This window comes from Salmo salar, chromosome 12, assembly GCF_965601325.2.
Source record: "Salmo salar chromosome 12, fSalSal1, whole genome shotgun sequence".
NCBI classification, from domain to species: domain Eukaryota; kingdom Metazoa; phylum Chordata; class Actinopteri; order Salmoniformes; family Salmonidae; genus Salmo; species Salmo salar.
In genome coordinates this window covers 36542043-36568184 of record NC_138302.1, presented here as the reverse complement: position 1 = coordinate 36568184, position 26142 = coordinate 36542043, and the positions used below count along the sequence as shown (strand labels likewise).

The window sequence follows — 26142 nt, the reverse complement described above, 5'->3', positions numbered from 1 at the left end:
GTGCTGTTATTGTGAAGTGGAAACGTCGAGGATTAACAACGGCTCAGTCGTGAAGTGGTAGGCCACACAAGCTCACAGAATGGGAGTGCTGAAGCGGGTACTGCTTAAAAATCGTCTGTCCTCGGTTGCAACACTCACTACCAAGTTCCAAACTGTCTCTGGAAGCAATGTCAGCACAATAACTTTTAGTCGGGAGCTTCATGAAATGGGTTTCCATGGCCGAGCAGCCGCACACAAGCCTAAGATCACCATGCGCAATGCCAAGCATCAGCTGGAGTGGTGTAAAGCTTGCCACCATTGGACTCTGGAGCTATGGAAATGCGTTATCTAGAGTGATGAATCATGCTTCACCATCTGGCAGTCCAACAGACAAATCTGTGTCAGGAGAAGGAGAACGCTACCTGCCCGAATGGATAGTGCCAACTGTACATTTTGATGGAGGAGGAATAATGGTCAGGGGCTGTTTTTCATGGTTCGGATTAGGTCCCTTAGTTCCAGTGAAGTGAAACATTAATGCTACCGCATACAATGACCTAGACAATTCTGTGCTTCCAACTTTGTGGCAACAATTTGCGGAAGGCCCTTTCCTGTTTCAGCATGACAATGCCCTCTTGCACAAAGCGAGGTCCATACAGAAATGTTTTGTCGGTGTGGAAGAACTTGACTTGACACCTCAATCTTCTTATGATCTAGCTGCAGCTTTTCAGCGATCATTTTTCTCACTTTCACCTCAGACTCCGTCCAGGTCTTGTGTGGAGAATGGGATTCCATCCATAACAATGTTATTTTGCCTTGATTGTCCTTCTTGGTACTCCTGTTTGCCTGTCATTATTAACATCGATCATATGATCTTGTTACAAATCCACACAGGGTTTCCACCACCATTTAAATTTAAGCATCAGGTGTCTGTCTTACAGCCACATCCAGCCAAACATAGAGGATAAGCCATATGTAGCGGGAAAGTTAGCGGAAATATAGCAGAACATAAGCACAACGTTAGCTGAAGATTATCAGTATGTACATGATAGGCTATACTACTGAGGATGACCCCAATCCTGTTAGCAGAGGGTTAGCAGAACATTAGCAGAATATTAACAGAAGGTTAACACAACTAGCAGAACATTAGCGGAACAATAAGCACAAGGTTAGCATAACATTATAGGAGAATATGAACAAAGATTAGCTGTAACACAAGGGGTTCTACTCACTGTGGATGGAGCCAATCTTGTTGCTCATAGCGTAGCGGATCAGCTGGTTGCCCGAGTCGTACATGACGAAGATCTGGTCGACGCTGAGCTGCTGGGTAGGCTGCACGGCTCTGACCGCCTCGTCATTGGGACAGCTCTGGTAGGTGATAGTCTGACGCCACTGGTAGGTCTTGGTCTGGACGCTGCCGTCCGGTAGGCTCACGGTGTAGTCGCGTTTGGAGGAGGAGGTGATCACTGAAGAGAATTTGAAGAAATGGAATGTTGCTACATTGAACATCCATATACAGTTGGTATCATAAGTATTCACCCCCTTGGCTTTTTTTTCACTTTTTGTTGCGTTACAAAGTGGGATTTGATTTTGATTGGATTTTGATTTGATTGAAATAGATTTCATTTAGATTTTTTGTCATTGATCTAGACAAAATAGTCCATAATGTCAAAGTGAAAAGAAAATGTAAAAAATTAATTCTCAAATGAATACAGTTGTTGCATAAGAATTCACCCCTTTTGTTCAGCCAGGCCTAAATTAGTTGAGGAGTCAAATTTCGTTTAACAAATCACATTGTCTGAAATAATACGGGTTGACATTAATATTTTATGACTACCCCTATGACTACATACAATATCTGTAAGGTCCCTCAAGGACAGATTCAACTACAAAGAGCTTTTCCAAAGCCTTATAAAGAAGGGCAGTGATTGGTAGATTGGTAACAACAACAAGTCAGACAATGAATATCTCTTTAAGCATGGTCTAGTAATAAGTATGCTGTGGATGATGTACTGAACCACCCAGACACATCAAAGATACAGTTGTTCTTCTGAACTGAGCTGCAGGACAGGAAGGAAACTGCTCAGTGATTTCACCATGAGGCCATTGGTGATTTTAAATGGCTGTGATTGGAGAAAACTGAGGATGGAGCAACAACATTGCAGTGACTCCACAATAATGACCTAAATTAAGAATAAAAATGTGCAGAATATATACAGAATAGTCCAAAACATGTATTCTGTATGCAACCAGGCAATAAACTACAACTGCAATAAAAGCACGCAAAGGAATATACTTTTTGGCCTAAATGGAAAGTCTTGTGTTTGGGGCTAATCCAACACAACACATCACTGAGTAATTTCCTCCTTATTGTCAAGCATAGTGGTGGTTGCATCATGGTATGGGTATTCTTGAGGCAAAGACTGGGGAGTTTTCAGCATAAATAGAAACAGGATGGAGCTAATCACAGGCAAAATCCTAGAGGAAAACCTGGTTAATTCTGCTTTCCAACAAACACTGGAAGAGGAATTCACCTTTCAGAAGGACAACAACCTAAAACACAAGGCCAAATTTACACTGGAGTTGCTTTACCAAGTTACAGTTTTGACTTAAATCTGCTTGAAAATCTATGGCAAGACTTGAATATGACACCTTGAAAGAGCTTGAAGAATTTTTTGAAGAATAATGCGCAAATATTGCGCAATCTAGGTGTGCAGAGCTCTTAGAGAATTTACCCAAGAAGACTCACAGCTGTAATTGCTGCCAAAAGTGTTTCTAATACTATGTGTCTCATGAAAAGAATAAGATAGACTACTATCTGATCGCACATAAGAGCAATTTCACTAATAACAACATTGGGATTAATGCTGACCTTTGTTATGTGATTACATGTATTTCAAACTGTGACAGTGTTGAGTTTCAGGATTGGGGTCAATTTCATTTAAATTCAGGAGCTCAAAATAATTTTAGTGAATTGACTCAGTTGAAATGGAATTGACTGCATTCCAAGTTATATTGGTGTGGTCATGACTTACGGTTACTGCCATACTGGTAGAGCTCCTTGTATGGGTCGATCTGGACAGTGGAGCCGTGTGGGACCTCAGGGAGACGGCCCTCCAGCTCGGTGCTCACCACCAGGTGGTCGTGCTCGTCGATGCCCTTGAACTCCTGCTTGATGGTCAGCCTCTCGTTGCCCGGTAAGAAGGTCACCTCGGCCTGCCTGGAGAACACGCCACCTGGAGGGGGAGCGGGACGATTGAGGGTGTTTGTGTTTGTGTGCGCATGTGAGTGAGCAGAGATGGCGGTGGGAGAAGGAAAGAGAGAGATAACCAAGTCGCATAGGTTCTCTTCAGCTCCTGAGCACAAATGTAGGATCGTCTTGCCTTACCCAAAAGCTCAACCATTATGTGATGAAACACAAAACCTAGCCGTACCTAAGATCAGCATTTAGGGGCAACTTCATTCTGCATCCTCACCCATAGCCTTGAGTGTATCCCCCGACTTTTGGTTCTCCCTGGAGCCAACAACATTACACATCAAAGGGGAACATTTTGAAAGAAGTGAAGCCAGCTGGAAGCAATGAGCTGGAGCAACATTTTGAGGCCCGAAAAGCAGAAAAATGCACTGAAAACAGGAACGCAGAACAAATTCCCCATAATTTTACACATCATCGTTCTACCAACAAATCGTGGGCTCCCGAGTGGCGCAGCGGCCTAAGGCACTGCATCTCAGTGCAAGAGGCGTGCGTCACTGTAGTCCCTGGTTTGAATCCAGGCTGCATCACATCTGGCCATGATTGGGAGTCACATAGGGTTGCGCACAATTGGCCCATCGTCGTCCAGGTTTGGCCGGGGTAGGCCGTCATTGTAAATAAGAATTTGTTCTTAACTGACTTGCCTAGTTAAATAAAGGTTACTTTTTTTATGTCCAAGTGGAAGACTAAAGTGAAGTTCAACTTGTTGAGGAATGTATCAAAAAGAGAAAGATAGTACTAATCACATGGCACAATTCACTCAAACTTCCACGTATACCACTCAAATGGCCAGTAGAGCATGTACTTTCCCTGAGCAAAGAGATTGGCAGTGTCCGAATACCCTTACTTGCGTTCTAAATAGTTGGCAAAAAAATTACATTTTATAGAACGTACGTGAAATGTCCAAAAGGTTGTATGCTTTAAATGCCAGGACGTCATACTCATTTCGGCTTTTAATCTAGTAGAATTCGCTACACACTAGTGAGGAATAGAATCGTCTTTCGAGACCAACGTGTGTTTGACAATAGCTGATAATCAGCTGAGGGGACGTGCTGTACCAAAATGAATGGATGGCGGGAATCAATGCAATTGTGTATTAGATGACACATTCTCAGTATGGATGAGCCTAGTATGCTGATATTTGTTGCTTACAGCATTCGTTTTTACTAAACAGTACATTCTTAACAGTATGTAGTACTATTAGTACACAGTATGCAGTTTAGGTAAGTAGTATGTAAGCCAGATTTTGGACATATAGAAAAAAATATGTCATTCAAAGAGAGCAAATAAATCAAACTTATCAAACTTCACTTGAATAAATGTTGACCTAAGCAGCAATCCCACAGCGGTCATTCACACCTGTCTTTGAAGGACATCTCATTAGACCACAGCAAACAAAGTCCCAAGCCCCAGGTGCCTTTGCTACAATGGAAGGAGAAGCAAAACCAAATGCGACCCTATTCACATTAGAAAAGCCTAATGTATTCAAATCACCTGCTGCCTTTTTAATGACACTATGGCACTTTCTCAACTTGAGTTCCCTTCTCATGGACATTCTCCAGGGCAAGGAAGTCTTGAGAAAGACGCTATGAATCAAGGAAGCGAGGAATCACTTTTGTGATTCACCCAATGTCAGCTCTTACCTTAAAACAACTCTTAATGACACAACAATGTGCAAGATAATCGGCGAACCAGCTCTTACCGATGATGCTGAAGCCGTTCTCATAGCCGGGCTGCTCCAGAGCGAAGGCCCAGCCGATGACCCCTCCCAGGGAAGAGAGTGGCTGCAGGGAGGGTCCCAAGCCAGCCGGGATGGTGCTGATTGCCACGTAGGCGCGCCCATCGTTGGCCACCACATACGAGTGCAGGTCATTGTTGGAAAACTCCAGTGGCGAGGGCGAGTTGCCCACGAACACCCGGCCGTTCACTTTGCCGTTCATCCGCTGGGGCTTACCTGCGTGTGGAATGTAAGGAAATTAACTTAATTGAATTTGATTTTAATTAATGTAACTTAAAATGTAACTGATGTGTGACTGTGTGTCAAGCATTCAGGTTTTCAATTTCTTTATAAAATATTGAATCATTCTAAAACTTTATTTCACATATTTCATAAATGAAGGTAGCAGGATAGCCCAATTACACAAATACTGTATGTACCTTGGGTATGGGGTTACTCCTACCTTCAGCCACACAATCCTTGCCGTTGCCATAGAAACCAGGCCTACAGTGGCAGCAGTAGCCATTGGTGTAGTCCTTACAGTCAGCGAAGGACGAGCACCTCTGCCTGTTACTGGCGCATGTCTCAGAATTGTACGCAAACACTGCCGAAAAGAAGACAAACCAAATTTTTTGAAATAATACAATTTTTGAAAAAAAGGTGCTGTCTAGAACCTTAAAGGGTTATCCGGCTGTCCCAATAGGAGAAACCTTTGAAGAACCCTACATGGAACCCAAAAGGGTTATACCTGGAACCAAAAAGAGTTCTACCTAGAATCAATAAGGATTCTCCTATGGGGACAGTCAAATAACCATTTTGGAACCCTTTTTTTCTAAGATTGTAATTTCATTGGAGCTCTTGTTTTCTACAAAATACTTACGCAGGCCGGTTAAACAAAGAAGCATGGCTAAAAACAAAGGAGCACAAAACAAAGCAGCATGCCTTGCCCTAACTGCACACACAGAACTAACATCAACAACATGCATGATAGTCTATCATGGTTGAGGGTTGAGGAGAAATGTACTTCTTCTCTTCTAGTCTTTTTAAGAAACGTGTGTGTTGAAAATGCCTAACCAATTGTATAATCTATTTGCATACAGTTCAAACAGACGTACAGTTTTTCATATTTTGATACGTTACAGCCTTATTCTAAAATTGATTAAATGCAAATCATTCTACATGCAATACCCCATAACAACAAAGCAAAAACAGGTTTTCAGAACTTTGTACAAATTTATAAAAACAAAAAAACACAAATACCTTATTTACATAAGCATTCAGACCCTTTGCTATGAGACTAGAAATTGAGCTCAGGTGCATCCTGTTTCCATTGATCATCCTTGAGATGTTTCTAAAACTTGATTGGACTACATCTGTGGTAAATTCAATTGATTGGACATGATTTGGAAAGGCACAAACATGTCTATATATATTTTTTTTTCACCTTTATTTAACCAGGTAGGCCAGCTGAGAACAAGTTCTCATTTACAACTGCGACCTAGCCAAGATAAAGCAAAGCAGTGCGACACAAACAACACAGAGTTACACATGGGACAAACAAACGTACAGTCAATAACACAATAGAAAAGTCTATATAAAGTGTGTGCAAATGTAGTAAGATTAGGGAGGTAAGGCAATAAATAGGCCATAGTGGAGAAATAATTACAATTTAGCAATCAAGCACTGGAGTGATAGATGTGCAGAAGATGAATGTGCAAGTAGAGATACTGGGGTGCAAAGGAGCAAAAAATAAATAACAATATGGGGATGAGGTAGTTGGGTGGGCTATTTACATATGGGCTGTGTACAGGTGCAATGATCGGTAAGCTGCTCTGACAGTTGATGCTTAAAGTTAGTGAGGGAGATATAAGACTCCAGCTTCAGTGATTTTTGCAATTCGTTCCAGTCATTGGCAGCAGAGAACTGGAAGGAAAGGCGGCCAAAGTAGGAGTTGGCTTTGGGGATGACCAGTGAAATATACCTGCTGGAGCGCATGATATGGGTGGGTGCTGCCATGGTGACCAGTGAGCTGAGATAAGGCGGGGCTTTACCTAGCAAAGACTTACAGATGACCTGGAGCCAGTGGGTTTGGCGATGAATATGAAGCGAGGGCCAGCCAACGAGAGCATACAGGTCGCAGTGGTGGGCAGTATATTGAGCTTTGGTGACGAAACGGATGGCACTGTGATAGACTACATCCAATTTGCTGCATAGAGTGTTGGAGGCTATTTTGTAAATGACATTGCCGAAGTCAAGGATCGGTAGGATAGTCAGTTTTACGAGGGTATGTTTGGCAGCATGAGTGAAGGATGCTTTGTTGTGAAATAGGAAGCCAATTCTAGATTTAATTTGGGATTGGAGATGCTTAATGTGAGTCTGGAAGGAGAGTTTACAGTCTAACCAGACACCTATGTATTTGTAGTTGTCCACATAGTTGTCACATATAAGTCAGAACCGTCCAGAGTAGTGATGCTAGACGGGAGTGGCGGGTGCGGGCAGCGATCGATTGAAGAGTATGCATTTAATTTTACTTGCATTTACGAGCAGTTGGAGGCCACGGAAGTGGAGTGTTGTATGGCATTGAAGCTCGTCTGGAGGTTTGTTAACACAGTGTCCAAAGAAGGGCCAGAAGTATACAGAATGGTGTCGTCTGCGTAGAGGTGGATCAAAGAATTACCAGCAGCAAGAGCGACATCATTGATGTATACAGAGAAAAGAGTCGGCCCGAGAATTTAACCCTGTGGCACCCCCTTAGAGACTACCAGAGGTCCAGACAACAGGCCCTCCGATTTGACACACTGATCTCTATCTGAAGGGTAGTTGGTGAACCAGGCGAGGCAGTCAATTGAGAAACCAAGGCCGTTGAGTCTGCCGATAAGAATGTGGTGATTGACAGTGTCATGACGTTGCCCTCTTTGGGTTTTCTATGTACCATCCCCCCACCTCCCCCTACCCTGGCCCTGTGAGAGCGGTCGTAAATTCCTAAGAAAATTTCCCGCCTCATGGCCGCAGTATAAAGAGAGAGTGGGTTTCAGAGAAAGAACCCAGGAATTCTTCCACCTCACAGGACTGGAGAACCGAACGACATTTATGTTCTGGAGAGGTATAAAAGATCGGTGAAGAATCCAGCTACGAACTGGTCCGTTTGGTACAATTTTGTGAAACTCATGAGAGACAATACGGCCACATTACCATGGCTCTGTTTATATAATAGCCTCAGTTGTGAGACTTACATCTAATGGTTGTATAAAATGAATGAATAAGGATAAAGCTATTTGGAATATGTTGGGATGCTTGTAAGATGTTAATGTGAGAGAATTGTATTTCTGTTTAAAGTTTCACCAAGTCATCGGCACGCCCCCATGACCAGACGGGACCTGGCGTCATGAGGCAGCCTTTTCTATGTTCCGAATATAACCCCCACCTATCAACAGACCGAGCTTACGTCCATTACGAGTGGCTAAAGGTTTGACCATGCATTCCTCGTTCTGAACTTTAACCATACCACGTGGTTAAACTCTTAGACTATTGATACCAACAGAATAATAACAAGTCTTTGATATTAATTACTAGTCTGCAGCTAGGAATTCAGTATCATTGAACGTGAAGACCGACGAAACATCTGTCCTATAACGACATTAATGAATGTCACTTTGAAATATCCATTCTAACCGAGAGAGAGAGAGAAAGAGAGGGCGGACAGATCTCCAACAGAAACAAACTTTTCAACAGAGATCCCGACGACACACTGAGCGCAAATATATATATTGATTGCAATTGTTCCCGAATGAGTGAGCGTTCATGTGTAAAGGATTAGCATATCAATTGTTATAATTATCAACCCTTTGTCTAACAAGCCGCCATGCCGGTTTAGCCCACTAGGGCACATTCTCCTATCATTTCCTTGTAACCATAGCTACTGTTTGTTATGCATTTCTGTGAATTACTTAGTAAATAAATGATTTTAAGACAATTGATGTATGTATGACTCATAGTGAAGACTGGGTTCGTGCAGATAACCAACAATTTACGACGTCTGGAATGAGACTGACGTGAGGTAACTAATACGTCATTAATCAGAAGACTCATAGATCAGATATTATGATATCTGAAAGATATATTAGGAAAATTATAACTTTGCAATCTGAATATTTTCCTTGGTGCCCCGACCTCCTAGTTAATTACAGTTACACGATTAATCAGTTTAATCGCGTAATAATAATTACAGAGAGTTATTTGATAAACATGTCTTCAGTTTAATGATGCCAAAGACACGACAACAGAGTCGAAAGCCTTGGCCAGGTCGATGAAGACGGCTGCACTGTATTGTCTTTTATCGATGGCGGTTATGATATTGTTTAGGACCTTGAGCGTGGCTGAGGTGCACCCATGCCCAGCTCGGAAACCAGATTGCATAGCGGAGAAGGTACGGTCGGATTCGAAATGGTCAGTGATCTGTTTGTTAACTTGGTTTTCGAAGACTTTAGAAAGGCAGGGTAGGATAGATATAGGTCTGTAACAGTTTGGGTCTAGAGTGTCTCCCCCTTTGAAGAGGGGGATGACCGCGGCAGCTTTCCAATCTTTAGGGATCTCAGACGATACGAAAGAGAGGTTGAACAGGCTAGTAATAGGGGTTGCAACAATTGCGGCAGATAATTTTAGAAAGAGGTTGTCTAGCCCTGCTGATTTGTAGGGGTCCAGATTTTGCAGCTCTTTCAGAACATCAGCTATCTGGATTTGGGTGAAGGAGAAATGGGGGAGGCTTGGGCAAGTTGCTGTGGGGGGTGCAGAGCTGTTGACCGGGGTAGGGGTAGCCAGGTGGAAAGCATGGCCAGCCGTAGAAAAATGCTGATTGAAATTCTCGATTATCGTAGATTTATCGGTGGTGACATTGTTTCCTAGCCTCAGTGCAGTGGGCAGCTGGGAGAAGGTGCTCTTATTCTCCATGGACTTTGCAGTGTCCCAGAACTTTTTGGAGTTTGTGCTACAAGACGCAAATTTCTGTTTGAAAAAGCTAGCTTTGCTTTTCTAACTTCCTGTGTATATTGGTTCCTAACTTCCCTGAAAAGTTGCATATCGCGGGGGCTATTCAATGCTAATGCAGTACGCCACAGGATGTTTTTGTGCTGGTAAAGGGCAGTCAAGTCTGGAGTGAACCAAGGGCTATATCTGTTCTACATTTTTTGAATGGGGCATGCTTATTTAAGATGGTGAGGAAAGCACTTTTAAAGAATAACCAGGCATCCTCTACTGACGGAATGAGGTCAACATCCTTCCAGGATACCCGGGCCAGGTTGATTAGAAAGGCCTGCTCACTGCTGTGGGAATGTTTTAAAGCGGCAGGGACTGAGGGAATGATGAACGGAGCAAAGTACTGAGAGACCCTCGATGAAAACCTGCTCCAGAGTGCTCAGGACCTCAGACTGGGGCGAAGGTTCACCTTCCAACAGGACAATGACCCTAAGCACACAGCCAAGACAATGCAGGAGTGGCTTTGGGACAAGCCTCTGAATGTCCTTGAATGAACATCTCTGGAGAGACCGGAAAATAGCTGTGCAGCGGCGCTCCCCATCCAACCTGCCAGTGCTTGAGAGGATCTGCAGAGAAGAATGGGAGAAACTCCCCAAATACAGGTGTGCCAAGCTTGTAGTGTCATACCTAAGAAGACTTGAGTCTGTAATCACTGCCAAAGGTGCTTCAACAAAGTACTGAGTAAAGGCTCTGAATACTTATGTAAATGTGTTATTTCAGTTTTTTATTTTAAATAAATGTGCAAAAATGTCTAAAAAAATGTTTTTGCTTTGTCATTATGGGGTATTGTGTGTAGATTGATGAGGGAAAAAAACAATTTCATACATTTTAGAATAAGGCTGTAATGTAACAAAATATGCAAAAAGTCAAGGGGTCTGAATACTTTCCGTATGCACTGTACATTCCCCACCAGACACGCGACTATGAGTTTCTTCACGGTACCCAAACCAAAAACAGATTTAATGCGTCGCTCAGAATGCTCTGCCTCCAGAGCTTACTCAGGCAAAACCAAGATTAGCTTTAAAAAACAAACAAAAAATGTATCACAGTGCCTCTCCTCTTTCTAAACATCTAATTTAACTGTACTGTATGAATATGAATAGTGTGTAAATAGTATTTTTGTTGTCTCTTGGTGTCTTTCCTATATATAACTTTATCTGTTTACATTTTTTGAATTTAACGTAATATCTTATGTTGTTCTTGTCTATAACTGTTCGGTACTTTGTCATGTATTTGTATGTTTTATGTGGACCCCAGGAAGCGTAGCTGCTGCATGTGCAGTAGCTAATGGGGATCCTAATAAACTAAACTAAACCAATGTTTATGTCATGGCAGTCTTGACTAGGATTCTATTTCAGACACAGATTCAATTGTTGTTGTTTCTTTCATGGCTTACCATCAACATCAAGGGCATCATCTTCATCCACAAACACCACCTGTGGGGTTTGAGGCTGGTAGCGGGGTGGCTGGAGCTGAGCGGGCTGGACCGTCTCAAGGTACCTGGTCTGGACCGGCTCAGGGTACCTGGTCTGGACCGGCTCAGGGTAGCTGGTCTGGACCGGCTCAGGGTAGATGGTCTGGACCGGCTCAGGGTAGATGGTCTGGACCGGCTCAGGGTACCTGGGCTGAATCGGCTCAGGGTACCTGGGCTGGATCGGCTCAGGGACAACAGGGTATCTGGGCTGGTACTGGACCGGGTAGACAGTTGGGGGCAGCTCCGGCTCAGGTGTCTCCTCTTCCTCCTCGCGCTCATACGGAGGGAATTCAATCTCCTGTTGTTCTCCAGTGGTTCTGGGTGGAAACTCTGGCACGGGCTCCACCTGCCCAACTGCCACGCCCTCCTCCGGGGACAGGTTGGTGACCTGGCCTGGGCTGATGGAGGAGAAGAACGGGGAGGTGCCGATCTCATACACCCACACACCACGCCTGCCTGAGTTGGTCTCCCTAGCGGGAGACAGAATGCATCATTATGAGACCTACCTCTATGAAGAAGCTTTATGCATATGTCAGGGTATATGTAATCATTACATAATTACCATAATGCAATGTAACTATGCAAATACCAGGTCAAAACATAATGACAGAAACCTAACCAAGTTTTCTATGAACAACACTTACTAAGCCTATGTAAAGTTCTTGGAGCATCTGGAAGCGCACTATAGAAATCCAATCAATCAATCATCCAATCAATCAATCAACCAACCCAACCAACCCACCCACCAACCAATCAACTTACTTGGAGAGCTGTCTGACGGATGCCTCGTCGTCGGTGGTGATGCGGTAGTAGGGCCCCTGGCTACTGCTCCAGCTGAACCAGGCCTGGACCAGGCCCTGGCTGAAACCGGCGTGAACTGGTTCACTCTGGCCCGCCACAGGCGTGGAGATGTACTGCAGTCCCTCCCTGGGGTAGAACAAGATGGCGTAGGAGGCGGACTCCATGGATGCCACCACCAGCTGGAAGGTGTTTCTCTACATGGTAGAAAGAAAAGATAGAAGAGGGAAACTGAGTCCTAGCACCCTATTGCTTCTTTAGTGCACTACCTTTGAGTTTGGCTTGGTAGAGTGAACTAAATATGTAACAAAATAAATCTATGTAGCCCACCATAAAAACTGCAAACAGGTAACACAGTTAAAAGGACTATGTAACCATGAGTAACATCACTCTAACTATACTATACCTGCAACTACATTGTACAATGTATGGGTTTTAGGCAACTTCATATTAGGTGGATAGAAAAGATGGTGTCAAATTGTAATTTCAAATGCTATCCATATTAATGTTGCATTAAAACAAGTTTATCAACAGTTCAATATATCCAATGACATATTTTAAAAGACATAATATGAATATGACCCTATCTAGGCCAATCTATGAGGGTCCTCCTTACCTTTCTGTCCAGCCCATCTCCTCGACCAGGCGCGCCGTGGGCCGCCATGTTCTCCCATGTGATGATTAAGGCGTGGGTGGGCTTGATCTCGTCGTCCTGAGGGAATGCCTGGCTGATGTGGTCAGTGGTCCTGAGAAGCACGGAGGGCCTGCTGTCCTGCCGGTAGTACACCTTCCCCACTCCGTCGCTGTTGTCCAGATCTCCGAGGAAAGCCGCTATCATTCCAAAGCTGGCAGGCATCTTTCCCAGGTACTCAGACTCCACCTTAGGTTCTTCTACTGCCAGAAAGCCATTGGTGTTGATCTGGGATTGGAATATCATAAATGTGTTATCATCAGCAAAGACATGAATGACAATTTTTCTGCAACTTCAAGATTTTCTCATAATGCCGAAGTTAAATATAGCCTACAGTTCAAATAGGTTTTTGGATAATGATGTTTTTAAACCACAATGTGATTGAGGTCACAATTGTCAATGTCCATGATACAATCGGAGATCCTGTCACTTTTTACCCGAAAACTGCTGGGAATGACCGGCTGTGGGGTTCAGAAAGTTAATTTTATCATGATGACTTCAACTAGAATTGAAATCTTTGGAATTTTGACAATGGTAAGCGATTGTAGCTACAGTGGGGGAAAAAAGTATTTGATCCCCTGCTAATTTTGTACGTTTGCCCACTGACAAAGAAATGATCAGTCTATCATTTTAATGGTAGGTATATTTGAACAGTGAGAGACAGAATAACCACAAAAAAATCCAGAAAAACGCATGTCAAAAATGTTATACATTTATTTGCATTTTAATGAGGGAAATAAGTATTTGACCCCCTCTCAATCAGAAAGATTTCTGGCTCCCAGGTGTCTTTTATACAGGTATCGAGATTAGGAGCACACTCTTAAAGGGAGTGCTCCTAATCTCAGCTTGTTACCTGTATAAAAGACACCTGTCCACAGAAGCAATCAATCAATCAGATTCCAAACTCTCCACCATGGCCATGACCAAAGAGCTCTCCAAGGATGTCAGGGACAAGATTTTCGACCTACACAAGGCTGGAATGGGCTACAAGACCATCGCCATGCAGCTTGGTGAGAAGGTGACAACAGTTGGTGCGATTATTCGCAAATGGAAGAAACACAAAAGAACTGTCAATCTCCCTTGGCCTGGGGCTCCATGCAAGATCTCACCTTGTGGAGTTGCAATGATCATGAGAACGGTGAGGAATCAGCCCAGAACTACACGGGAGGATCTTGTCAATGATCTCAAGGCAGCTGGGACCATTGACACCAAGGAAACAATTGGTAACACACTATGCCGTGAAGGACTGAAATCTTGCAGCGCCCACGAGGTCCCCCTGCTCAAGAAAGCACATATACATGCCCGTCTGAAGTTTGCCAATGAACATCTGAATGATTCAGAGGACAACTGGGTGAAAGTGTTGTGGTCAGATGAGACCAAAATGGAGCTCTTTGGCATCAACTCAACTCGCCGTGTTTGGAGGAGAAATACTGCCTATGACCCCAAGAGCACCATCCCCACCGTCAAACATGGAGGTGGAAACATTATGCTTTGGGGGTGTTTTTCTGCTAAGGGGACAGGACAACATCACCGCATCAAAGGGACGATGGACGGGGCCATGTACCGTCAAATCTTGGGTGAGAACCTCCTTCCTTCAGCCAGGGCTTTGAAAATGGGTCGTGGATGGGTATTCCAGCATGACAATGACCCAAAACACACGGCCAAGGCAACAAAGGAGTGGCTCAAGAAGAAGCACATCAAGGTCCTGGAGTGGCATAGCCAGTCTCCAGACCTTAATCCCATAGAAAATCTGAGGGGGAAGCTGAAGGTTCGAGTTGCCAAACGTCAGCCTCCAAACCTTAATGACTTGGAGAAGATCTGCAAAGAGGAGTGGGACAAAATCCCTCCTGAGATGTGTGCAAACCTGGTGGCCAACTACAAGAAACGTCTGACCTCTGTGATTGCCAACAAGGGTATTGCCAACAAGTACTAAGTCATGTTTTGCAGAGGGGTCAAATACTTATTTCCCTCATTAAAATGCAAATAATTTTATAACATTTTTGACATGCGTTTTTCTGGATTTTTTTGTTGTTATTCTGTCTCTCACTGTTCAAATAAACCTACCATTAAAATTATAGACTGATCATTTCTTTGTCAGTGGGTAAACGTACAAAATCAGCAGGGGATCAAATACTTTTTTCCCTCACTGTATGAAAACATGTTCAAGTGAACCCTCTCCTCCTGCAAACTCGGTTAAGTAAATATCCGGTTTTCCAGCACGGTCTGGGTCCTCGTGAAAATAGCTGCCCAGTAAATCTTACCATGCCATGACCCTTCCTTCCATTAGTTAAGGCTTCCTCCCCTCCCCCCAGGGAACATGCAGTATCTTTCTCCCCCTATTGTGAAAGATGTCTGAGGTTCCCCCTACTGATCTAGGATCAGTTGATTCTAGAGCAGACCTTATAAATGGGATATGGTTCACCTACTGATCTAGGAGCAGTTCAACCTGGACAAGGCCTGACTGCTTTATTTATACACTACATGACCAAAAGTATGTGGACACCTGCTTGTCGAACATCTAATTTCAAAATCATAGGCATTAATATTGAGTTGGTTCCCCCTTTGCTGCTATAACAGCCTCCACTCTTCTAGGAGGGCTTTCTACTAGATGTTGGAACATTGCTGCAGTTTCCAGTCAGTCACAAGAGCATTAGTGAGGTCGGGTACTGATATTGGGAGATTAGGCCGGGCTCACAGTCGGCGTTCCAATTCATCCCAAAGGTGTTCGATGCGGTTGAGGTCAAGGCTCGTTGCAGCCCAGTCAAGTTCTTCCACACCGATCTCGACAAACCATTTCTGTATGGACCTCGCTCTGTGCACGAGGGCATTGTCATGCTGAAACAGGAAAGGGCATTCCCCAAACTATTGCCACAAAGTTGGAAGCACAGAATCATTTAGAATGTCATTGTATGCTGTAGCGTTAAGATTTCCCTTCACTGGAACTAAGGGGCCTAGCCCGATCCATGAAAAACATCCCCAGACTATCATTCCCCCTCCACCAAACTTTACATTTTGGTGCATTCAGGCAGGTAGCGTTCTCCTGGCATCCACCAAACCCAGATTCGTTCATCAGACTGCCAGATGGTGATGTGTGATTAATTACTGCAGAGAATGCGATTCCACTGCTCCAGAGTCCAATGGCGGCGAGCTTTACACCACTCCAGCCAATGCTTGGCATTGCGCATGGTGATCTTAGGCTTGTGTGTGGCTGCTCGGCCATGGAAACCCATTTCATGAAGTGACCAACTAACAGTTCTTGTGCTAACGTTGCTTCCAGAGACAGTTTGGAACTTGGTAGTGAGTGTTGCAACCGAAGACAGTCGATTTTACGCGCTGCATCACTCGACGGTCCCGTTCTGTGAACTTGTGTGGCCTATCACTTACCGGCTGAGCCGTTGTTGCTCCTAGACATTTCCACTCCACAATAACAGCACTTACAGTTGACCGGGGAAGCTCTGGCAGAAATTTAACGAACTGACTTGTTGGAAAGTTGGCATCCTATGATGGTGCCACGTTGAAAGTCACTGAGCTCTTCAGTAAGGCCATTCTATTGCCGATGTTTGTCTATGGTAATGGTTCTCAATCCTGGTCCTGGGGACCCAAAGGGGTGCACATTTGTATTTTTGCTTTAGCACTACAAACCTGATTCAAATCATAAAAGCCTCATGATGAGTTGATAATTTGAATCAGCTGTATAGTGCTAGGGCAAAAACAAAAATGTCCCCAGGACCAGGATTGAGAACCAGTGGTCTATGGAGATTGCATGGCTCTGTGCTCGATTGTATACACCCTTCAGCAACAGGTGTGGCTGAAATAGCCGAATCCACTAATTTGAAGGGTTTTCCAAATACTTTTGTATATACAATGCTTTCGGAAAGTATTCAGACCTCTTCAGTTTTTCCACATTTTGATCAAAATCAAATTCAATTTTATTTCTCAAATGCACTGAATACAACAGGTGTACATCTCACAGTGAAATGCTTACTTACATGCCCTTAACCAACAATGCAGTTTTAAGAAAAATACCAAAAGAAAAATAAGTAATAAAAGTAACAAATACATTACAACCTTATTCTAAAATTGATTGAATAAAAATAATCCTCATCAATCTACAAACAAAACCCCATAATGACAAAGAAAAAAAAGATTTGTAGATATATTTGCAAATTTATAAAAAATGTAAAACAGAAATACCTTATTTACAAAAGTATTCAGACCCTTTGCTATGAGACTCGAAATTGAGCTCAGGTGCATCCTGTTTTCATTGATCAACCTTGAGATTTCTACAACTTGATTGGTCCCACAGTTGACAATGCATGTCAGAGCAAAAACCAAGCCAAAAACCAAGGAATTGTCCGTAGAGCTCCCGAGACAGGGTTGTGGGGAGGCACAGATCTGGGAAAGGGTACAAAAAATGTATGCAGCATTGAAAGTCCCCAAGCACACAGTGGCCTCCATCATTCTTAAATGGAAGAAGTTTGAAACTACCAAGACTCTACTTAGAGCTGGCCACCCGGCCAAACTGAGCCATCAGGGGAGAAGGGCCTTGGTCAGGGAGGCGACCAAGATCCCGATGGTCACTCTGACAGAGCTCCAGAGTTCCTCTGTGGAGGTGGGAGAACCTTCCAGAAGGACAACCATTTCTGCAGCACTCCACCAATCAGGCCTGTATGGTAGTGGCCAGATGGACGCCACTCCTCAGTAAAAGGCACATGACAGCCCACTTGGAGCTTGCTAAAAGGCACCTAAAGGACTCTCAGACCATGAGAAACAAGATTCTCTGGTCTGATGAAACCAAGATTGAACTCTTTGGCCTGAATGCCAAATGTCACGTCTGGAGGAAACCTGGCACCATCCTTACCGTGAAGCATGGTGGTGGCAGCATCATGCTGTGGGGAAGTTTTTCAATGGCAGGGACTGGGAAACTAGTCAGGATCGAGGGAAATATTAACAGAGAAAAGTACAGAGAGATCCTTGATGAAAACCTGCTCCAGAGCGCTCAGAACCTCAGACTGGAGCGAAGGTTCACCTTCCAACAGGACAACAACCCTAAGCACACAGCCAAGACAATGCAGGAGGGGCTTCGGGACAATGTGCAGCGACGCTCCCCATCCAACCTGACAGAGCTTTAGAGGATCTGCAGAGAGGAATCGAAGAAACTCCCCAAATACAGGTGTGCCAAGCTTGTAGCAACATACCCAAGAAGACTCGAGGCTGTAATTGCTGCCAAAGGTGTTTCAACAAAGTACTGAGTAAAGGGTCTGAATACTTAAGTAAATGTGATATTTCTGTTGTTTTTTTAAATAAATTTGCAAAAATGTCTAAAAACCAGTTTTTGCTTTGTCATTATGACATACTGTTTATAAATTGATGAGGGAAAGAAAAACAATTCAATTAATTTTAGAATAAGGCTGTAACGTAACAAAATGTGGAAAAAGTCAAGGGGTCTAAATACTTTCCGAATGCATTGTAGTGTAGTCAAATCATAATAAAGAACAGAGAAGAAAAACTGGTCTAAGGCCAGTGCTTGGGAATTTCATCCTATACTGTGAAATATGGATATGAGTTGTTGACCTATATTGTATTGTGATACACTGAGTATACCAAACATTAGGAACACCTTCTTACTATTGATTTGTACTGAAAAAACACTACAGTAAATACTGTAGTATTTACTGTCGTATACTGTAGTATTTACAGTTAACTATAGTTCCAAAAAATTGTATATACTATAGTAATTCATGTAGTGTTCTTGCGGGCTGTACTATACTGCAGTATTTACTGTAGTGTTTTTACGGACTGTAGTATACTGTAGTATTTACTGTTGTGTTTTTGCGTAAATTACTGTAGTACAGCGTCTTCAGAAAATATTCACACCCCTTGGCTTTTTACAGTTGTGTTACAGCCTGTATTTAAAATAGATTTTGTGTCACTGGCCTACACACAATACTCCATAATGTCAAAGTGTAATTATGTTTTAATCGATTTTTACAAATTAATTTAAAATGAAACCTGAAATGTCTTGAGTCAATAAGTATTCAACACCTTTATTATTGCAAATATAAATACGTTCAGGAGTAAAAAATTAGCTTAACAAGTCACATAATAAGTTGCATGGACTCACTGTGTAAAATAAGTGTTTGAGATGATTTTTGAATGACTACCTTATCGCTGTACCCCACACATGCAATGATCTACTGGAGAAATACTAAAAGAGCACAATTCCCATAACCTGTAGGTAAGACTGTGGCCTGAATGGATAGTTCAGAGCTTCTGCTCTTTTCAATAACCTGTAGGGAACACAATATATGGTCTATACTTTATACTTGCTAGCAGCCAACAAAGCCAGAAGCCCCAGGTGCCTTTGCTACAACGGAAGAAGCAACGCAAATCACATCTGACAAGTCTCATGTATTTAAATCAACTGTGTTTAGCCTAAAGAAAAATAGTTCAAATAGAATTTGAAATCTTTCAAATAGTTTAGCTGTGCTTGACTGAACTTGCCTGGCACGATGGAACTAATTGATAAGTCTCAAAAGTTCACCTGGCAGGTGCAAGCAAACACACATAGTTCTTGACAGGTTTTGAATATTTGAGCCTAGGTCTAGCTGGAATTACTTGTGAACTTAGCTTGCTCTCTCTAGAAAAAAAAAGTTTTTTTTTTTTTTATCTGAGTGGAACTACCTGGAGAAAACGGCAGATAACAACTACATACGGCACAAGGAGAAATAGCGGAACTAAACCAATGTTAAGTCCATTCTCCCGTCCGGTTGAATTAATTTGAAAAGCCGGGGGGATTTAGCTGGCTAAACTATTTGAAAGATTTCAAATAATATTTGAAATATTTGTCTTTAGGCTAAACACCGTTGATTTAAATACATGAGACTTGTATCCACACATGACCGTAAGTCGCTTTGGATAAAAGTGTCTGCTAAATACCATATATTATTATTATTATTAGCTGGCGATAGCCTTTGGCTTGGACCAAAGGAGAATCTAGACTACAGTACTACATCTGTTTCAGGCTCTCAGGCTCAGCCCTTGGCTCTCGTCTCTAAACGACACTTCATCCAAAGGAACGCATGAATGACAATAGCATCTGGGTGAATAGCTGCCCTCACAGCAGGTATTTGACTTGAAGAAAATGCCTGTAGTGCAGGAGTCGCTTGGCTGCAATGTGACAAGAATTTGGCTTAAAGTCCTCCAGGGGTTGAAAAGACAGGAAGCCCTTCTCTTTGTTTCGGTTATGGTCTTGGACATCAAGCTAAAGCCGCCCGTAGGCATTACCAATATCACTTTAAGAGAACCTTTCCACGTACCCAAATTAAGCCACTCCTGGATTTTGAAAGCCTGCTCAATAGAGAATCTGACATTCTCCACTGAGCATGCTTTCAGAATCCAGTAGCGGGCTTAATCTGGATACGTGGGCTTAAAAAATGACTTTTTAGTCCAGGAATATAGGTTTACTCTGGGTCTGGAAAAGCGCACCCAAGAGAAAACTGTGAAGTTCAAGGCTGTAAAGTTATGCAAAGAACGCTGTAAAGCTTTCCTGAGAGGTACGAACAGGAACAGCATCTTGGTTACATCATACAGACACTTGAGATCATAATTATCAGTTGAGTGGAAAAACAAGCAGAGTGAGAGAGACAGAGAGACAGAGAGACAGAGAGAAGAGGAAGTGAGAAGATGAACCAACTACTTGTTTTTTAGACAGAGAAAGAGAAAGAGAGAGAGAGAGAGAGAGAGAGAGAGAAAAAAGACGAACCAAGCAGTCTTGCCTCCTGTCCAGCTTTACAGATGTGTTAGTCTAATAATGGCATTGTTCGTGGATAAATCCTTAAGATTCCCACTGAAAAATGATTACCTGGGTCATTCCACGAATAGAGTGCCTTTTGCGTCCATTTGATATCTTAAGTAGAAATTGTGCACCAATATTGCATTTTAAAAGCCTGATATATTAAATAAGGTGCACTTAAATATGCACTGAGTGTACAAAACATTAAGAACACATCCTCTTTCCATGACGTAGACTCACCAGGTGGATCCAGGTGAAGGCTATGATCCCTTACTGATGTCACTTGTTAAATCCACTTAAATCAGTGTAGATAAAGGTAAGGAGACAGGAGCCTTGAGACAATTGAGACATGGATTGTGTATGTGTGCCATTCAGAGGGGTATGGTAGTAGATGCCAGGTGCAACGGTTTGTGTCAAGGACTGCAACGCTGCTGGATTTTTCATGCTCAACAGTTTCCCATGTGTATCAAGAATGGTCCACCACCCGAAGGACATCCAGCCAACTTGACACAACTGTGAGAATCATTGGAGTCAACATGGGCCAGCATCCCTGTGGAACGCTTACGACACCTTATAGAGTCCATGCCCTGACGAATTAAGGGCTGTCCTGAGGTCAAAAAAGGGGGGTGCAACTCAATATTAGGAAAGTGTCAAAATCCAATTTTATTGGTCACATACACATGGTTAGCAAATGTTATTGTTAGTGTAGCGAAATGCTTGCCATTATATAGTTAGTCAGAAGTTCACTGAGTTAGAGAATCAACATTGACCACCTCAATGCACTTTAACACCCAGAATATAACAAGTCGCAAAACACCAGAATATTTTTTTTTCTTCCTGAACAAACAATCTAATGGACAAACACACTCTTCTCCCACTCCTACAGAGCACTGAAAGAATGAAACTCCCCAACCCCCCACTCACACATACATGTCCACCCTCTACCCCTCTGCCAACATCTAAACATTCCCTCCTGGAGGTGTGTGTGTGTGTGTGTGTGTGTGTGTGTGTGTGTGTGTGTGTGTGTGTGTGTGTGTGTGTGTGTGTGTGTGTGTGTGTGTGTGTGTGTGTGTGTGTGTGTGTGTCGGGGGGCAATTTCAAAGACAGCTGCTGGGACAGCTGGAAAGGCACCGACTAGAGCAACACAGCCTCGACCAGGAGGGAGAGAGGGAAAGAGGGAAGAAACCGAGGGAGAGAGCGAAGGAAGCGAAGGATGGAGGGAGGGGTAGCTCTCGGCATTTGCTGAAGCTCGACAGACTGCGATTGAGAGTGAAGGGGAAATCCCACATGCACAAGGGGGTGTGGGAGCAGAGTTTGGTGGGAGGAAAGCAGACCTTAGAGCTCGTTGCTGAATCTTACAGATGACACGCAACAGACCGCGATGGTGATGTGCAAGCAGGAAAACGCCATTCTGATTTATCTTAAACAAACTCACACCAGTGACTATACAACATTTGCAAAAGATTTTCCTCTTCCGTTCGCTGTCATGCATTGAAACATTCTGGGATTTTTGTGTGTGTGTGTGTGGGGGGGGGTTAGAAGGAAATGAGATCAAAACTGAACAGAAAAAACATGCTATGCATGATTCCATTGCGATCAACAAAATAAAAATATATACACAGCCGTTCACTTAGAAATATCCTTGTTTTGGAAAAAAAGCACATCTTTTGTCCATTTAAAATAACATAAAATTGATCACACCTAGTCATTCAAGGGTTTTTCTTTATTTTTACTATTTTCTACATTGTAGAACAATAGTGAAGACATCAAAACTTTTAAATAACACATATGGAATCATGTAGTAACCCAAAAAGTGTTAAACAAATCAAAATATATTTTATATTTGAGATTCTTCAAAGTAGCCACCCTTTGCCTTGATGACAGCTTTGCACACTCTTTGCATTCTCTCATCCATCTTTTTTCTCCGTACATCCAGGGATGAGACAGTCACATTTCATATGCAATGTAGGCTATGGGATGGTAGCTAGCCAAGTGCATAGACGCAATGCATACAACACTAATTACTTCCTCCAAGCTAGCTAACCACTGTAGCTAGTATTGTCATTATAATTAAATCACAATGTATTAGCTAGTTTCCATGAAACAGATGCATGTGTTAGCTGCCAAGTTAGTGCAGTGCACTGGGAAAACTCCAGGGCTGGATGGCATACCAGTGGAAGTATACAGAACTTTTTTTGATATACTCAGAGGACCTTTATTAGCATGTTTTAACCACTCCTATATAAATGGTAGATTATCAGACACGCAACAAGAAGGTCTGATATCATTATTACTGAAACAAGACCCAAGTGGTATATATAAAGATCCAGTCCATTAAAACAATTGGAGACCTCTTACACTTTAGTGTTGTGATGCAAAAATTCTAGCAAAATGCATGGCAAAATGCTTGGCGCATAGAATTAAAAAAGTATTGTCAGATATTATTCATCCTAATCAGACAGGTTTTTTTTACATGGTCGATGCATTGGAGATAATATAAGACAAGTACTGGAAACAATAGAATACTATGAAATATCGTGGACACCAGGCCTGGTTTTCATAGCTGATTTTGAAAAGGCTTTTGATAAAGTATGACTGGAGTTTATATATAAATGCCTAGAATATTTCAATTTTGGGGAATCTCTTATAAAATGGGTTAACGTTATATATAGTAACCCTAGGTGTAAAATAGTAAATAATGGCTACATCTCAGAAAGTTTTAAACTATCTAGATGAGTGAAACAAGGTTGTCCACCATCGGCATATCTATTTATTATTGCCATCGAAATGTTAACTGTTAAAATCAGATCAAACAATAATATTAAGGGATTAGAAATCCGTGGCTTAAAAACTAAGGTGTCAATATACGCTGATGATTCATGTTTTCTTTTAAAACCACAATTAGAATCTCTCCACGGCCTCATAGAGGAACTAGATACTTTTGCTATCCTCTCTGGATTAAAACCAAATTATAATATTACGTATTGGATCACAAAAAAAATTCTAATTTTACATTACCATGTAGTTTACCAATTAAATGGTCTGACAGAGATGTGGACATACTTGGTATACAAATCCCAAAAGAAATAAATTATTTCACTCCAATACATTTTTATAGAAAGTTAGCAAAAATAGATAAGATCTTGTTCCATGGAAAGGAAAATACCTGTCTATTTGTGGAAAAATCACCCTGATTAACTCTTTAGTCATATCACAGTTTACCTATTTGCTTATGGTTTTGCCTACACCTAGTGACCTGCTTTTTATATTATATGAACAAAATATATTCAATTTTATTTGGAACGGCAAGCCAGACAAAATTAAAAGGGCCTATTTATATAACGAACATGAATCCGGAGGGCAGAAATGATTAAATATTAAAGCATTAGACATCTTACTAAAGGTATCAGTCATACAAAAGTTATTCTTAAATCAAAACTGGTTCTCTAGTAAATTGGTAGGAATGTCTCATCCTATGTTCAAGAATGGCCTTTTTCCCTTTATTCAGATTACACCTGCTCACTTTCGGTTGTTTGAAAGGAAATAATCTCCAAAATATCGTTATTTTTTAAACAAGCCTTAGAAAGTTGGTTGCAATTTCAGTTTAATCCACCTGAAAAGACAGAACAAATAATACAACAAATATTGTGGTTAAACTCAAATATACTAACTGATTAAAAAAAACATATTTTTCGAAGAAATGTTTAAAATAGGTATAATTTTAGTGAATGGTATCATAAATAGGACTGGTGGAGTTATGTCACACATGCAGCTAACACAGACATATGGAAATGTCTGCTCTACCCTAAATTACAACCAATTAATTGCAGCATTACCACAAAAATGGAAGGGGCAAGTAGAAGGGGAAAAAAGTAAGGAACTTGTATGTCGGCCCTGTATTAAAGAACATAAATGGTTAAAGAAAAGTGTGATAAATAAAAACATATACCAATTTCATTTAAGGAACAAAAAACTGACAGCTATGCCATATAAATTGCAAAATAGTTGGGAAGAGATTTTCGATGTACCCATTCCATGGCACATGGTTTATGAATTGATACGCAAAACAACGCCGGATTCAAAACTTCGAATTTTTCAATTTAAATTATTATACAAAATTCTTGCAACCAATAGAATGTTATATATATGGGGGATACAATATTCCCAGCTCTGCAGATTTTGCTGTGAGGAAGCAGAGTCATTAGATCATTTATTTTGGTATTGTCCATATGTAGCTCATTTTTGGTCACATGTCCAGGAATGGCTGAAGAATTGCAACATTTGCCTAGAACTAACGCTGCAGATAGCAATACTGTGTGATTTGAAAAGCCATAGTCAGTCAATCAATAATATAATAATTATTTTAGCAAAAATGTTTATTTTTAATTTACAATCTGTAGAAGCTATGAGAATAGAAAGGTTCAGTACTTTTGTGAAGCATCACAGCACAGTTGAAAAAATATATGGCAAATAGAAATCCAAAATGGATGATGTTGAGAGATAGATGGGAGGGGTTGAATGGAGCTGAAGGCTGGGACTAATAACAAGATAACAAATGTAAAACATACGGGGTCTGTAAAATGTATATAGGTTCAGAAATGTTGTGAAATAGCACAGTTACAAATAGAAATCAAACTGAATGGACATCAGAAATAGAGGAAGGACTAAAAACAAACAAAATATAACTATTGTAAAATAGATTGTGTCTGTAAAATGTGTATAAGCTATATAAACTGAAGGTAGAAGCCTAAGTGTTTATTAGTTTACTCCAATTGGGGGAAGGGTGGTAGGGTTTGCGGGGAATAATAAAGGTATATTCTTTAAAAAGTATGAATATCTATATAGGTATGTGTATGTATATATTGTATATGTATGCATATGTGTATGTATATGGATACATAGTTTTACCCCAAAAATATATGGGGGATTGGAAATGATGCAAACAATTACATTGATGGAAGCAACAATCTTTCCGCAATATTAAGCTGATCCACCTGTTTTTTTAAGTTAGTGCAGTGTCCTAAGCTAGCTAGCTATGTTGTACTAGCTAGCGTATATGCTAATGTTATCTAGCTTGCTAAACATTTTGCTATGGGCTGGCACTGGCAGTATGCGATTATGGAGAGTGAATTAAATAGTTTCTTCGTCATCTTGCTAGGTACTGTAGTTATCTAGCAACATTAGCGCAGATACAGTAGCTTCAAATCTAGGCCATAAGCAATACACATGGATATGCATTGCCAAACAACGCTACTGCCACCTTCTGGTTTGGAGTATTTTAACAAGGCTGAGTGGCTGACACCTTCCAAGGTCTTTGCTGTGTGAACACAAAAGAGATTGACTACCGACACTGTTCTGAGGTGCTAAGTACAGTCGGCAGACAAACGTTTGACAATCATACCGGTGT

The 26142-nt window shown here is 41.8% G+C and overlaps 1 protein-coding gene across 1 annotated transcript in view; it reads right to left on the bottom strand.

Moving 5' to 3' along the window:
- The window catches only part of LOC106564832 (nidogen-1), a 66096-nt gene that overhangs the window by 33195 nt on the left and 6759 nt on the right, over positions 1 to 26142 (bottom strand). The window contains exons 2-8 of the mRNA XM_014131267.3: positions 12866 to 13168; positions 12214 to 12446; positions 11374 to 11921; positions 5410 to 5550; positions 4932 to 5183; positions 3012 to 3212; positions 1209 to 1442 (exon numbers count right to left, since the gene is read on the bottom strand). Coding sequence (XP_013986742.2) covers positions 1209 to 1442; positions 3012 to 3212; positions 4932 to 5183; positions 5410 to 5550; positions 11374 to 11921; positions 12214 to 12446; positions 12866 to 13168 — 1912 coding nt within the window. The remainder of the gene's footprint in view (positions 1 to 1208; positions 1443 to 3011; positions 3213 to 4931; positions 5184 to 5409; positions 5551 to 11373; positions 11922 to 12213; positions 12447 to 12865; positions 13169 to 26142) is intronic.